The sequence below is a fragment of the Eretmochelys imbricata genome, chromosome 1 (genome assembly GCF_965152235.1).
Source record: "Eretmochelys imbricata isolate rEreImb1 chromosome 1, rEreImb1.hap1, whole genome shotgun sequence".
In the NCBI taxonomy this organism is placed as follows: Eukaryota; Metazoa; Chordata; order Testudines; family Cheloniidae; genus Eretmochelys; species Eretmochelys imbricata.
The window spans coordinates 350,488,369-350,504,160 of record NC_135572.1 but is presented as its reverse complement, the minus strand read 5'-3'; the positions used below and the strand labels follow the sequence as shown (position 1 = coordinate 350,504,160).

Sequence of the window (15,792 nt, the reverse complement as noted above, 5' to 3'; positions counted from 1 at the left end):
GGGTGACAGTTTATTTTTCTTTCTCCTGTGAGTGATTAGTCTAGAAAGAATTTTTAACTTGCTTTCCTTCCTTCACATGTGATGGTGGCAGTGGGGAAACAAATGGCTATAATTCAGTATAGCAGTGCAAGCAAACCTAATAAACCTCTTCACTGAAAGTCCTCTGGTTGCCTTCTTAGCTGGGAGTCCCATATTGAATGCAGATTTTATTTGTGTTGAAAGACCAGAGTCCAGATAACCTTCCAGATAGCTAATCCAGTGTGCCACCCCACCAAGATTATCACTCATTTGTATTTGTTACCACTTTTTATTTAGCTCCATAGAGGTGCATAGCCCTGCACCGAGCAAAGAGTGTAAAACTTTCTAAAGTGCATAAGTGATTTAGGAGCCTAAATCCCACTTTGAAAAGTTTTACACTTAGGCATTTGTCTCAGTGCCTAAATCTGTTTTGAAAATGGGATGTAGATTCCTAAATTACTTGGGTAATATAAAATTTTACCCATATTCGCTTCACGTAAGAACTTGTGATTGAGGTAAAGACCAGGATATCTGGAGGAGTTAACAACACTGGGAGGACACAAGAAAGGAGGAGGAGGATGAAAGTGAGGATAGTAAGTACACAGCTACACTACAAACTTGCATGGACACAGCTGCACACAGCTGCTCTAAGCTCTCTCCCGTCGGTTTAATTACTCCACATCCGCAAGAGGAGGGTAGGTATGTCGGCAGGAGAAGTTCTACACCAGTTCTTAGGTCAGTATTACTCACACCCCTGAGCGACATAGTTATATCAAAGTAATTCTGTAGTGTAGGCAAGGGCTAAAATTACAGACCTACATGGGAGACTAATGTACTCACATTGGTGGTTAAAATTTCATTTTAAAGCAGTTTTAATTTGGAATGTACATCAGGGAAGTGAGGGGTATGTAATACAGGCTAATGCAGCTGTACTCTCCTGCATCACTGTTAGCATGTAGCATGTCACTATGCAGCTATCAATAACCCAAAAAAAGCACACATGTGAGATGTCTCTCACTTCTACATCCATGGTCCAGTCTACAGAATGCTGCTCCCCTTTCAACAATTTCCATTCTGTTATGTCTCCTCACTCATATGGTGTGTGAGTAGGTGTGTATCTGGGGTAAGCATTTGGCTAGTGGCTTTGTGAAATCGAAGACAGTTTTCCTTAGGAAAAGTCTTTTGTAATCATGATGCCAGAGTAATTTTCCTGTGTACTGTATATATTTTTCAACTGAATTCTGATAAGCGCTGCTAATCGTTTGGGATTTAAGAGGGTTGATAAGAGTTGGTTTTCCTTCATCAGTAGTGCTAGTAGAAATGATCCATAAATGTTACACAAACGTACACACACACAAAAATTGTTTAACCTAAGGTTGTTTGAGTACATTGCGTAGCATTGCACTCACTGAAAATCAAGAGAATTAGCAGTTAAAGCAGCATTAACATACAGACAAACCTCGGTTTACAAGCCTTTCCACTTAAATACCATAATATCCAGATCTTGAAAATCACACTCAGATACACAGCCTATCTCTGGTCGCATATGGTTAAGGTCTTAACAACAGGCATGTTTTTACTTTTAAAGGTGTGTAATGTCTTGCTTCTGCAGAAAACATTCTGAGGTTAGAGAGGGGAGGTTGAGTGTGATTGATTATGAGGCACTGGATGTATGCATTGTGGATTGTTATATGTTGCAATTGAGAGGGAGTTTTATTGTTAAGTTCCAGTCCTTCAGAACTGGTGAAGTTCATTGGACCAAAGCTTCTCTCTGGTTAATCAGAGGAAATTCCCCAGGTGTAGAAGGAGGCCCCTGGTAAGTGACTTGGATAGGGCCAAGGGAGCGGGATAGGAGCCGGCACCGGCGCTGACTTTTGTTTTTGCTGGTCGGTGCTTTCTGCCTTCCAGTTCCACTGTGCTCCATGAATGTGCTCCTGCCACCTACTGGTAGTTTGGGGGTGATGAGCACCCTCTTTTTTTTTCCCGTGGGTCCTTGAGCCCCAGAGCACCCACTCTTGGTGTCTGTGCTTGCCAGCAAAGCTGAGTGTGAAGCAGAACTTTGAATTCCACTAGGGAAGAGACACCTTCTCTATCTGGAGAATCTCCTGTTCTTTACTGGAGAGGAACCCTGGTCCGATTGAACCTTATCAAGACTCTTTCAGTGGGTCTCTTGCTGATCAACCGTATAAGATTAGTCAGAAGTTTGAAGGTGCAGAAGAGTAATGAATTGGTTGAAGCACAGAGAAAGTTCAGGCGAGGGGCTAGTTAAAAAATCTATCCGGAGAAGAGCCAGGTAAGCACTGATGGAGAAAGGAAGTTGTCCATGAAGGTGCGGTGCTCATTTGGCATCTGTGACAAAAACCCACATGATAAAAAATCTTTGTTTTGGTATACTTTATGAAAATTTCCCCAAATGTTCAAATTGTAATGAAGTATTAAACATTGTGTGAAACCTGAGCTCCATGAATGTGGCCCTTAAGTTCAGGGGTCCCCAAAACAAAAAGTAAGATTGACTGAAAAAAAAAATGTCCAACAGGAATGGTTTTGTATTGATTTGACTGGTGAAAATCCTGGCAGGACATTTTAGTATGTCAGTGGTCTTGGGAAGTCAAGTTTGAACTTACTGAGATGGTATTATCTTGAAACTGTTCAGTGTGAGGTTTCATGTGTTTGAGAATTTTAAATCCTCTTTTAGCGCAACACAGTTTTTAATACAGAATCACTCAGGGCATGTGTCTCCATAATGATCCAGTCATTGGTTTACGGCTCCAGAGTCTTTCAGCTAGAACCGTATTCACTATGTGTCTGAGGAGGCTGGAGTTAGTCCAGCGAAGATATTCTGAATTCTGAGCCTTCATTTCTGCTCAGAATTTCGCTTGTAGATCCACCTATTTTGGACAATATCATAAAAATTACTGGAGGGTTTTACATTAGTTTTGCTTATTTTTGGTCCTTTCTTGAGCTCTGCCATCACACACAAGTGGATTTGGAGATGTGACTTGTTTGGAGAACAGGAAAATGTGTTGAGCAAGTAGCCTGCAAGTGATTTGCAAACCGCTTGCTGTGTTTCCATCTACTTAAATTAATACCATAGTGAATGCTCCCATTAGCCAGACTGTGAAGTTATTATGATTCTAAAGAGCTAGAACTGTGTTAAGGGCTCCCCTGTGCCCTCTGCAAACTCCCCTCTCCCCGCCCCCAAAAAATCCCTCCACAGTGTACTCCTGTTGGGGCAGCCATAATTTGACCCTCAGAATTTATTATGAGTTTAAGTAGATGTTGATTTGATTTGCAGGTCACCTTTAAACATATCAACAAAGTTACATGTCAGTGAATCACAGGGCAGGCTTGACAGTATCGTATGGTCCAGTTATGTATAATTAGTCAATTATTTAATAATTTACAGTCTAACATAAAACAAGCTCATTATACACAGTTCCAGCCTAATGAAACAAATTGTCATTTTGTGACTCTAACACCTGCTTTGCATTGTGTAGGCTTTGAATCAGGAATTTGTCGCACAAGAAAGCAGAGCCCTCCCATTGAACTAGAAGAGGCTACCATTTTAAAAGTAAGGCTTGCACTGTTTTTAATTTTGTTTTAGGTCAGATGAATCAGCCTTTCCTCAGTGCTTCTGGCCCTTCTGTTTTCTGAGCTGGCTTTCTGAAGGCAGCAGGGCTTCTGGCCTGTCACTAACAGTGGGATGCTGCCTCTGGTGAGCCACATTTTGCCTCTTTGTTCTTGTGTGTCTTCCTCTCTCCTGTTCTGTCATCTCTTCTATCTCCCTCCCTATTTTTTCTTTCTGCTTCTTCCTTTTTTACTCTGCTCGCCCGTTCTTTGCCATTCTTCCTTAGACCCTATTTAATCCCCTTTCATGCACTCCTCTTTCTCCTGCCCACTTGCCTCACAGTCTTCCCTCCCCCAACCTAGCATAGAAACTCACAAATTAGAGATGGAAAGGGTCTATTAGGACACATATAGCCCTCCACTACCCTATGGAAATGCCGAATTATGTCCGAGCAGGAAGGCTTCCATGGTTCCCTTTGATGAGTATTCCACAGGTTACTAGATCTCGTTAGCTAGTATTTTTTTCAGATAACAGACTAAGTGCAGATTGTCATCCCACTGGGCCACATCCTCAGCTGGTGTAAACTTTTAAAGGCAGTGGATCTAAACGAATTCACACCATCTGAGAATTTACACCATCTCACGACTGTTGTTTCTCATTATACCCTCACATACTCTCATGTACCACTCTTACACAGCTGTTTCTACAGTTAACAGCAGAAGTGCTGCAACTTCAGAGTGCTTCTGACTTCCATACTTATTAGCAGTTGAGGCTAGAAGCGCTACTAGTGTCTGATACTTAGTCCAAATAACCCTTCTCGCATCTAGCACCTAATGGCGTGCTACTAATGATCCTAGATGAAACATACCATGCTGTCCTGGGGGATAATTAATCATGTGACACTAAATTGGATTTAGAAAAGGAGGACTTGTGGCACCTTAGAGACTAACCAATTTATTTGAGCATATGCTTTCGTGAGCTACAGGTCACTTTATCGGATGCATAAAGTGGAAAATGCAGTGAGGATGTTGAAGTGAGTTGTAGCTCACGAAAGCTTATGCTCAGATAAATTTGTTAGTCTCTAAGGTGCCACAGGTCCTCCTGTTCTATATACAGAAGTAATTTTCAGTTGGTCATTTATGCATAGTCCTGTCTTTGAATATTTAAAACTGATTTTAATATCTTGAACTGTGTGAAGATTTCATATGAGGTGAGAGATTAAATAGATTGAGGTTAGATTGTTCGGAGAGGAGACAGATAAGAGGAAACATGATAGAGGTAAAAAGAAAAGGAGTACTTGTGGCACCTTAGAGACTAACCAATTTATTTGAGCATGAGCTTTCGTGAGCTACAGCTCACTTCATCCTGAAGTGAGCTGTAGCTCACGAAAGCTCATGCTCAAATAAATTGGTTAGTCTCTAAGGTGCCACAAGTACTCCTTTTCTTTTTGCGAATACAGACTAACACGGCTGTTACTCTGAAACCTGTCATGATAGAGGTGTATCAAATAATCTACCATCGGTAGATGTTCCATTGGTTTCATCTAGCGTGGCAATTCCTATATTGAACTGACCTTTGGAGCAACAATTGCTTAACTAGTTAAGCTGTGTTCTCTTCTTTGCCTTGGACATGGCTAGGGAAGCAAGAGTTCTGTGCTGTCTCATTTTTGTATTTTCAACTCTCAGCTTTACTTTACTATATATAACCTGTTCTTTATTAATGCATGTACTTTTATGTGGCAAGTATCCAAAAGTAAATATACCTCACTATTTTAATTCTCTTTTAAAATTCCCCCAGTGTCTTTACGCAGGGCCAAATTCTGATCTCATTTACACCAAAAGAAATTAATCGGTCAGTGGCTTTAACACCAGATTTACACCACTGTAACCAAGAGAAAAATTGGCATCATAATTTGTTCTGCTTGTCATACATGTGATAATCTTTCCATAAATCACTCACTTAAAAGTTCTCTTACTTCCTGGTCTTACCATTCAGATCACATAAAATGTAGATAAAGTATAAGTATTTGTAGAACACCTCCGTCTGCTTTCCCTCCCTCCCACCAGCCCTGTTCTTCCTTCTGTGTCCCTCCCCTACCCCCCCCCCCCACTCTAAAACAAACCAGCAAGAATTATGCTTCGACGAGCATACTGGGTTTTTTTTGGTCTCCTCCCATTCTAATTATGACCTGAACTTTGCTTTCACTATAAAGTATGTGTACCGATTACTCTGTGGGAGTGGTGAAACTGCAGCACAGAAACTAAAACGATTTGGATTAATCTGAAAGCTATTCATTTGCTTGCGCTTCTTCTTATTAACGGCCGAAAACATGCCTTGTGCCTTGTATTGGCTGCGTACCTTTCAACAAGAATTGAGGTAACTTACTCTATGTGTGTGTTTTTGTCTCTCTCTCTTGGTGATCTTTTGAATATTATAAGACTTGAGGCTTGTAATTTTACAATAGCTAATATCTAATTTCTGCTCTTTAAAATGCATTGGCACTGTCATCGGATTGCCTTATGGGGAAATTTTCATAGCTCTATAAAACAGCAAGTTCCTTTTCTATTACTTTTTTTTTAATATAGTATAAAATATCACAGGCCAGATTCTGATTTCAGTTCCACAGTTGCAAATGTGGAGTAACTTCACTGAAGGAAGCAAAGCTGCTTCAGATTTACATCAGCAGAACAGCAGTTGGAATCTGGCCCATAATTGCTTTTTTGTTTTAATCATCAACATAGTAAAGATAGATGTTGATCGAGGGATAGTGAGATCGCCAGCACTTTCAATGTTGGGGAAAGTACATTGCTGTAAATTGGTGAGCAAGTTCTTGAGACCAGTTTTTCTGTAGGAGTGACATGTTTCCAGGTAAGTAATTTCAGAAGTGTGGGACTTACTGATACTGAATGTTCTTATTGTTCACTAACTATAAATACAAACTGAAATTGCAGGATTGGCAGCATTTAATTTTGAAAAGATGGTTCTCACAGACTATGGAAACTGTTATTGGTCCCTAGCTGCAAGTGTTAGTTTTTATGGTTATGTGAAGAACGATATGTTAGCTCTCAAAACTCAGAAGGAAAGTTTTTCTTGGCTGGTATTTGAGGTAGAAGTGTTAGGAATGTCTCTTAAATACCCTCAAGTAATCATACTCTCCTTATGCCTGTGCAAAACATTGCTACGGGGAGAGGAAGGAAGGGCAAACGGAAATCCTTCAGATCTTGCTATGTTTATATTTGCAACCTAGCTGGCTGCATTTGGAACTAAGCCAGAAATCTTTTAATTTGTGAATTTCTGTATTTTTATTTTATGAGGCAGATTTCGTGACCTGACCCCCTCCCCTCCATGTCTTAGTTTTAGCAAGTTGTGTACATACGAGGAACTGATTGTCAAATGTTCTGAATAGTATCAGATCTGGGATATCCCATTGCTGAATTCTGCATGTTGGGAATGCATCTTGATGGTCAGGCATCATCTGCTGGAATGGTCAGTATGCCTGCAATGATCAAGAGGAAGCAGTGGTTTTGCTGGGGAAGGGTGAGACAGTGAGCTTCCAGTAGGCATGATGGGAGAACCTCTCTCCACCCCCATCTCCCGCTCACTTCTTTCTTTTTTTTTCTTTTTTTAAATCTTGCTAAAAGTGTAAAAATATTCTGGTATATTGCACACATGGGGCAAAGGGCTTCAGAAGATCAGGGTTGGATTTCCGGAAGCACTCAGAGTTGGCCTGATACTACTTTGTCTTTAATTGGAGTGGTGTTAGGCGAGTGCCGAGTGGTTTTGAATATGCCCCTCTGTCTGTTGTACTGAGCATGGGAAAGGGAGAATGAAACCTCTGAATGCTAATGTCAGTGATCTGCTGTGTGATCTTGGGCATGTCACGGCACTGCTCTGTGCCTCAGTTTCCCCATCTGTACAATTACAATAATATTTAGCTCCCACTGCCTTCCTCACAAGGATGTGATAAAGCTCAATTCGTTAATAATGTTTGCGCAGGCTTTTAAAAAATGTGACGAGTTCTCTAAGAGTGTTCTGTAAGTATTGTTTTATCAAAAGGAAAGCATTCTCTGAAATGACTGTAAGAATTTAGTATACAAACTGAATACAACACACTGTTGGTGACAAATTTAATAGCTATATCCTCCTCATATTGAAGTCAGTGGCAACACTTTCATTGACTTCAGTGGTGCAGGATTAGACCTTAAAACCATGCCTAATTAGAGAGAAGACTGGGGAAAAATTATATGAGTAATAGGTATTAATAGAATATGATTTCTATCGTGTAATCCCTAATTCTGTGTGTTACTAAGTATTATAGTTGTAAATTGACAATATTAAATTATTTGGGCCAGATTCATCATCAGTGGAACTCTAATGATTTCAGTATTCCACCACAGAGAATCTGGCCCTTGATGTGACACTGTGGTGTTAATAATTAACTGCATTTAGAGGTGGCTGTTTTGTGTGTATTTCACTCTGTTTATCAAATAGCTTGGCTGCTTGGGGGGTAGACTCCATATCAGCGTATTCAGCCAAAAATTGTAAATGTACTAACACGCATTTACTACGGATGTCACAAGCGAACAGAGAGCAGAGATTCAAAACACTGCAGGTAAACAAGGTCATATTGTTCCCTTTTGCTCTGTAAGAGTTGATTTTGTGTCTAATGCATTAAGCAGTGAATTCATTTTTTAAAAAAGTTGAATTTTTGTGTTTTTACCATCAATATTGCAGATCAATAAATGCAGTTAGGGAGGAGAGATGATCCTGGGCATCACAGAGCCAGGATTTCTAGTCTAGTTTCTGCTACTGGCTCACTGTGTAATCTCCACCAAATCACTGAGACGATGTGCCTCAGTTTCCTTGTGTGTGAAATGTGGATAATGCTTGGGTTGCACACACATGGAGAATTCACTAATGATTCTAAAGCTCTTTAAAATCCTCAGATGGTAGCTGCTATAAAAAAATATTTTGCCAGTGTTTTCTCTATAACAAACTACCTTTTATATCTGAACGACACTTTGTAATAGCAAAGTGAATTCCACATACCAGCAGAGGCCTCTCCTTTTACTCTAGCACCCATCACGATATTATCAAACAACTAAGCACGCAAATTTATATCCGCATAGCAATGTCCACAGAGGACTTCGTAGCTCATTAGGTTCTCTCTCGGGTTCTCAGAAGCTTTATGAATTCTTTCCCTTTAGATCTCCCTTTTATATTAGCACTGTTTGGAAAAAGAAAAATAATTTCCATTTTCTTCAAAATTCGAAAAATTTTCTACCAGATCTCATTAAAACCTTCTACCACTGTCCTTCCCAGTCTGTTCTCACTAAGGTGGTCTCTTCCCCCTCTCCTTCCTCTGCTGAGCCTGCACTGTGGTCCTGTTTTGTTTTTTGTTTGTCATGGTCTGTTCTTGCAAGATCCTGAGCACTCCCTGCAAGGTATTTACTGCCCTCTGCTTCAATTATTATTTTTATTATTAATAACATTATTATTTGTATTACCATTAACTGAGAGCACTCGGCACCACACAGGAATTGGCCCATAGGGCGCAAGTTCTTGAGGGTAGAGGTATTTTTTCTAATAGCAAAACCTCACTGACATGCACTTATATTATTCAGTCAGTATTATTGGGGCATTGCCCCTATAGCAGGTGGTGAATTGAGGTCTTTGTATTAGACTTCATGGTTTATACAAAATATATTGAAGTACGCTCACTAGCACATAAAGGAATATTATGGAGAATTAAGACTACACCAAAGTTATTCAAATAAATGAACAAAGCGGGAAAGTTTCTCCTTGCTTTTTTCCCTTTGTGGTATGTGTTTATTCATTTGCTTACTAACTTGTAAAATTCAGTAATTTTGCGAAGCAGTTCCCAGTTTGGTTTGAATTGGTGAGGTTCTCCTGTCTTCGGTATTTTTTAATCACTATTTGAATTTTTGATGCTGTACCAATAATAAAGCACTGTAAGTTCCAAGAATGTTTTTTAATTACTTTTAGATGTTAAGGTGCCATGCATGTACAGTTACCAAGATTGCATATGTAAATTAGGGGAGGAAGGATAAATTCCTAAATGCCCATTTTACACATGCATGTACCTGATTTGCATGTGCTCCTATGGCAGTTGTGCATTTTCGCATATAGTGAATGGGTTTCTGATTTTTAAGAAGTTAACCCTTAAACTGCAGATAGATTGTTTCATGTTCGTCTTCACTTAGGGCCTGATTTTTGACACCCTTGCTTGTGGGGAGCAGTACCTTATTCTGAGTGTAATCAATTATTTGAATGGGGCTACTTATGAAGTAAGGTACTATTTAATGTGAGAAAGGTGGCAGAACTGGGCCTTAAACCTTAATGAATGATATATTCCTCCTAAATTTGTTTCTTTGCTTCATAATTATCCAGTCACTTTACAAAGGGAGGAAGATGAGTATTATTGCAAGCAAGAAGGGGAAAAGGGAACTCTCTAGATCTGATTTGATTTATTTACGGCTGTTTTACACTTCTGACAGTGTAAAGGGGCCTTAAAGTGGATGTAAATTACATTTGTGTCCACTTTAAGGCCCCTTTACACTACAAAGCCTTAGTATAAATGATAATCCAGACTTTTTGAATGAATTTTGATAACATTTTAATTTCAGTTAAGGTTTAAATATGAAATGCAGGGAGTTTACCAAATTCACACTTTTAAGGATCACATCAGAAGGAAATTACAGGACTTGGATTGTAGATTTGTATTCTAGTATTACAGGACTTGGATTCTTGTTTCTCAACGAATAGGTCATGTCCCCATAGGGTCACAAAAGGCAGTCAGGTGTTACAAGATGTTGAAAATGTTCATTACAGTTCTAAAGCAAAGAAAATAAAACCTTCAGTGTTTGTGAGGTTCAATGTAGTAGTTGTTGTCGTAATTGTCCTGTGTAGGCTTAGTATTGTGATTGCTGATACATTTAACTATAAACGTAAGTAAAATCTGTAAGGGAAACATGAACATTTTTGTCTTAGAATAAGGGGTCGTGAACCTAAGAAAGGTTGAGAAACATTGTTCTTGACTATTATAAACAATGGGGAATGAGTCCATGCTACAGTTCTCGTGGAATTTTAAATCTTATACTACATGGCCCTGATTCTGCAGTAATAACATACACAACGCTTTCAGTTAAATTAGTTTCAGAGTAGCAGCCATGTTAGTCTGTATTCGCAAAAAGAAAAGGAGGACTCAAATATGCTCAAATAAATTTGTTAGTCTCTAAGGTGCCACAAGTACTCCTGTTCTTTTAGTTAAATTAGTGGGAGTTTTCCTTGTGTCAGAAATACAGGATCAGGCCCTAAAGCATTAATCTGATTGATCAGCCTGCTGTGACTGTTGAAACATTGATTTGAACACAGTGGCACAGCTGTATTCTCAAAACTGTATTCTCAAAAAAGTGGGATTGTGTGCTGTACGTGTTCTTACAACTGTACCGCACTGAAGCAAGAAGTCACGCTGATCTGCAGTGGAGTTCACTGGTACTAAGATTTTAACTGAGGTCAGTAATGAACTGAAACCATTTTTCTAGCATTTGTTTTCCCAGCAGAGGAGCTGGGAACCACCTCCTGGAGGTTTCAGGGAAACTCATTGTCCACTTAAACCTTTGAGGAGGAATTTCCCTTCTGGCCCCAGCCTGCTAATTATGTTGTAAATCTTCAAATATGCCTTAACGTTGCTTCCTACCCCCTGTGTTTTTTCTTTTTCTTTCGTTTTTTCTAAACTTCCATACACATCCATCCTTCCTTGCTGTGACAGGCAGGCTGAACTACTCTTAATGCACAGCATTTCCACAGTGGGGATTGGCTGATGTGGTTTTATTTCGGAGGCCCTGTCTACACTGGCAAGTTTCTGCGCAGTAAATCAGTTTTCTGTGCTGGAACTCCCGAGGTGTATACACTGACATGCCACTTAGTGCACAGAAACTGTGCCATTGCAGTGCTGTAAAAATACCACCCTGACGAGAGGCGTAGAGCTTTCTGCGCCGGGGCTACAGTCCTGAGGTGCCAGTGTAGACGCCGGGGTCATTACAGTGCTGTGATTGGCCTCCGGGAGGCGTCCCACGATGCCTGTTCTCGCCTCTCTGCTCATTGGTTTGAACTCTACTGCCGTGCCCTGAGTGACCAACCGTTATCCCCACCCCGTTAATGCCTTTGGAATTTTGAAAGTCCCCTTCCTGTTTGCTCGGTGATGCGTGCAGGTTTTCAGCACATCTTTGTAGGTGGCCATGCGTGCTCCACGCACCTGGCAATCCCTCGCTTGGAACAATGCCGAGCTGCTGGACCTCATCAGCATTTGGGGAGAGGAGGCTGTCCAGTCCCAGCTGCACTCCAGCTGTAGGAATTATGATACCTACAGACAGATTTCACGATGCATGACAGAAAGGGGCCATGACCGGGACACACTGCAGTGCAGGGTCAAAGTGAAGGAGCTGTGGAACACCTACCACAAGGCGCAGGAGGCAAACCGCCGCTCTGGTGCTGCGCCCACGAGCTGCCAGTTCTACAAAGAGTTGGACGCGATACTCGGCGGCGACCCCTCCTACACTGCGAAAACCATTGTGGCTACTTCGGTGGCTCGCGTGCCAGTTGAGAGGAGAGGAGGCCCCTGGTAAATGGATTTGATTTTGGGAATTGCTGAAGCGAGTTGTTGGGAGCAGGAGGGTTGCAGAAAGCAGGCTTGTCTCCCACCGCATGCCTAGTCTGAGCAGGCGAACAGGCTGTTGATTGACTCCCTCACTTCACGGGAATCTCCTTCAGAGATCTCCAGGAAACTCATGTGGAGATACTGGGCAATCCGCTGCCTCAGGTTCTTCGGCAGAGCTGCTGTTTCTTGCCCCATTAACAGTAACTTTCTCGCGCCACTGTGCCGTCATGGGGGGACGGACGAGGACCATTGCTGCACACAGGTGAGCCACATAGAAGCCAGGGCAGAAGTCACAGTCTTGGAGAAGACCCTTCCTTGATTCCCTGCTCACCCTCAGCAGCGAGATATCTTCCATAATGATCACATGCTATGGAAAGTGTGAGGACAGGAATGATTGCCAGTCCTAACCCCTACAGTGCTGGCTCTCCCCAAGAGCCATGTGCCCAATGTACAGCAGGGTCGGGGAAGACCTGCCCCTGCAGTTACTTACCATTTTGGGGGTCTTGTGGCTCATGTGTGCTTGCCTGGGCAGCCAGTTAGTGAAAGGTGTGTGAGTACTGGCTCTGTTTTAAATTACTGAATCAATGTTCTCTGTGTTGCAGACAATACTACTTCTGTAAAATGTTGCATTTAAACTTCACAGAGATGACCTTGGGAGCCCAGCCTCTCTCTTTGTTATCAGTGGCCGAACAGCTGCGCAGAATTAGAAAGTGGCCAAGAAGAGATAAGGACGACTTTCTGCGTGAGGTTATGATGCACTCCGCTGTCGAAAAACAGGAATTGAAGGAGTGGTGGGACAGCAAGAAGAGGGACCGAAAGGAGAACTCGGCATGCCAAAATTAAGCCATGTAGCAGCTCTTAAAGGTTACGGAGCGCCAAGCAGACATGCTCCAGGCAATACTAGTTCTTCAAAGCAAGCATCTCCGTGCCCGCCCTCCCCTTCAGCCACTGTCGCAAAACTCTTTCCCATGCTCCCCCCAGACACCGCCAACACACTGTTATCAACCTCCTGGCTCCAGTCTATACCCGCGGCATTCCACTCCTGTCCCATCACAGTCCAGTCCTGTGGACTCCCACTATCCACCGCACTCAACACCCATCCCTCTGCAGTTTGGCCCTGCTGAAGTACAGTACTCACTGTATTGTACTCCAAAGGAGAAGGTTGGATATGATCCCTGGACATACACAAATCTGTAGCCGTCCTGGGACCCCTCCTCCTCCTGGAACCTTGCCTTTCCCCCATCCCCTTCACTGCTGATGGGTTTGTTTTTTTTTTACTCTCTCCTCCGGTTGTTGTCTTTTAATAAAAGAATTGTGTTGGTTTGAAAGCAATCTTTATTAATTGAAAGCAAAAAGAGCCCTTCAGAGCAGTGTACAATTATGTTAAACCCACATAGTGCATCGTCTGCACCAATCACCTGTTAGCATTACAAGCACTGCACTCCTGAGCATAGCAACAAATATTAGTGACTTTCAGCTTCAAAATGCTGCCTCAAGGCATCCCTGATCCTTATGGCCCCACGCTGTCCGCCTCTAATAGCCCTGTTTCCGGCTGTTCAAACTCAGCCTCCAGGTGCTGAGCCTCTGCGGTCTAGCCCTGGGTGACGCTTTCACCCTTCCCTTCACAAATATTATGGAGCATACAGCATGCGGCTATAAGCTTAGTAATATGTCTTCGGCCAGGTCCACCTTCCCATAGAGGTAGCACCAGCGGGCTTTTAAACTGCCAAAACCACACTCAACAGTCATTCTGCACTTGCTCAGCCTGTTGTTGAACCGCTCCTTGCTGCTGTCAAGTTGCCCCGTGTATGGCTTCATAAGCCACGGCATTAAGGGATAGGCAGGGTCTCCCAGGATCACAATGGCCATCTCGACTTCCCCTATGGTGATCTTCAAAGAAAGTCTTTGCTTGCAGCTTCCTGAACAGACCAGTGTTCCGAAACGTGCGTGCGTCATGCACCTTTCTGGACCAGCCTGCGTTAATGTCTGTAAAACGCCCACGGTAATCCACAAGCACCTGGAGAACCATTGAGAAATACCCCTTCCAATTAATGTACTCGGTGGCTAGGTGGTCTGGTGCCAGAACTGGAATGTGTGTGCCATCTATCACCCCTCCACAGATAGGGAAGCCCATTTGTGAAAAGCTATCTACAATGTCACGCACGTTACCCAGAGTCACAGCTTTTTGGAGCAGGATGTGATTAATGGCCCTGCACACTTCCGTCAACATGAGTCCAAAGGTAGACTTTCCCACTCCGAACTGATTAGGAACTGATTGGTAGCAGTCTGGAGTAGCCAGCTTCTACAGTGCTGTCACCACACACTTCTCCAGTGGCAGGGCAGCTCTCGTTCTCATGTCCTTGCGCCGCAGGGCTGGGGCGAGCTCATCACACAGTCCCATGAATGTGGCTTTCCTCATCCGATAGTTCTGCAGCCGCTGCTCATCATCCCAGATGTGCATCACGATGTGATCCCACCACTCAATCAATGCTTGTTTCCCGAGCCCAAGAGTGGCATTCCACTGTGGTCAGCACCTCCGTGATGCCACAAGCAATCTCGTGTCGTAGCTACTGTGCGTGGCGAGATCAATGCTGCACTCCTTTTGCCTTTGTAGTTTAAGGAATAACTCCACTGCCACTCGTGACGTGTTAAAGTGAGCAACATACTAGTCAGCAGTTTGGGATCTGTTCCTGCAGCCTGAAGATGCACGGCGCACAGTACACAAATGGTTGAAAGTTGGCACCAAATGCAGACGGAAGCACAGGGGTTGCTGGGATGCGAAGCAATGCATCATAGGGCATTGCGACAGGACCCAGGATGACCTGCGACCCCCTCCGCCTTCCCATAACTCTTAGCGGCAGAAGAGAAAGAGATGCTCTGTGGGATAGCTGCCCAGAGTGCACCGCTCCGAATACCACTGCAAGTGCCGCAAGTGTGAACACGCTATTGCGCAGGCAGCTGACAGTGTGAACACACAACCGCGGTTTCCCTTCAGCGCTCTCTGAGTGGCGCTGTAACTGCCGGCGCTGTAACTCTACCAGGGTAGAATGCCCTGAGCTTCTGTTATTTGTCTGGTCGAGCCCCTCGAAGTTCATGTGCATAAAATATGTGCCTTTTGTACTTCTGTAGCATTGTATTCTGGGACCACTAGTCTCTGTGTGTCTGCAGTCTGCTCCAATAGCTGTGACCTTCACATTCCTACTTAATTTCCATTTTTCTCCTTGTTTGAATTAAGTTGGGGGCCCCTGATTTACGGTAAGTACTGTTGCTCGTTGTAACTAACAAACATAGACAGCACTGTTGTCAGTGGAGATTGAACCTGGAACCTTCAACACCAAAGTACAGGCCTCTATCAGTCAAGGTAAAAGAGAGCTCCTATAGCTGTGAAAAAGTAATAGGCTATTTAAATCATTGGGCCAAGCAGTAGGAAACACAATTGTAGGCGCTATACTGCTGCATTATGCTGTATTTGTGTTTCATGCTCCCATTCCATGGCCTAGAGGTTTGACAGTTGGGGGTTTTTTTT

General features: G+C 42.8%; 1 protein-coding gene across 6 annotated transcripts in view; it reads left to right on the top strand.

Annotated features, from left to right (window-relative positions):
- Positions 1-15,792, top strand: part of LOC144276727 (uncharacterized) — a 300,539-nt gene that overhangs the window by 133,609 nt on the left and 151,138 nt on the right. For 5 of the 6 annotated variants that reach the window (XR_013348325.1, XR_013348330.1, XM_077837018.1 and 2 more), the window contains one exon: positions 3,516-3,589. The exons of the other annotated variant lie outside the window; for it this stretch is intronic. Coding sequence is in view for 3 of the 5 variants with exons in the window: in XM_077837018.1 (XP_077693144.1) it covers positions 3,516-3,589 (74 nt within the window). In the remaining 2 variants the exon portion in view is untranslated. The remainder of the gene's footprint in view (positions 1-3,515; positions 3,590-15,792) is intronic. 6 annotated transcript variants of the gene reach the window in all.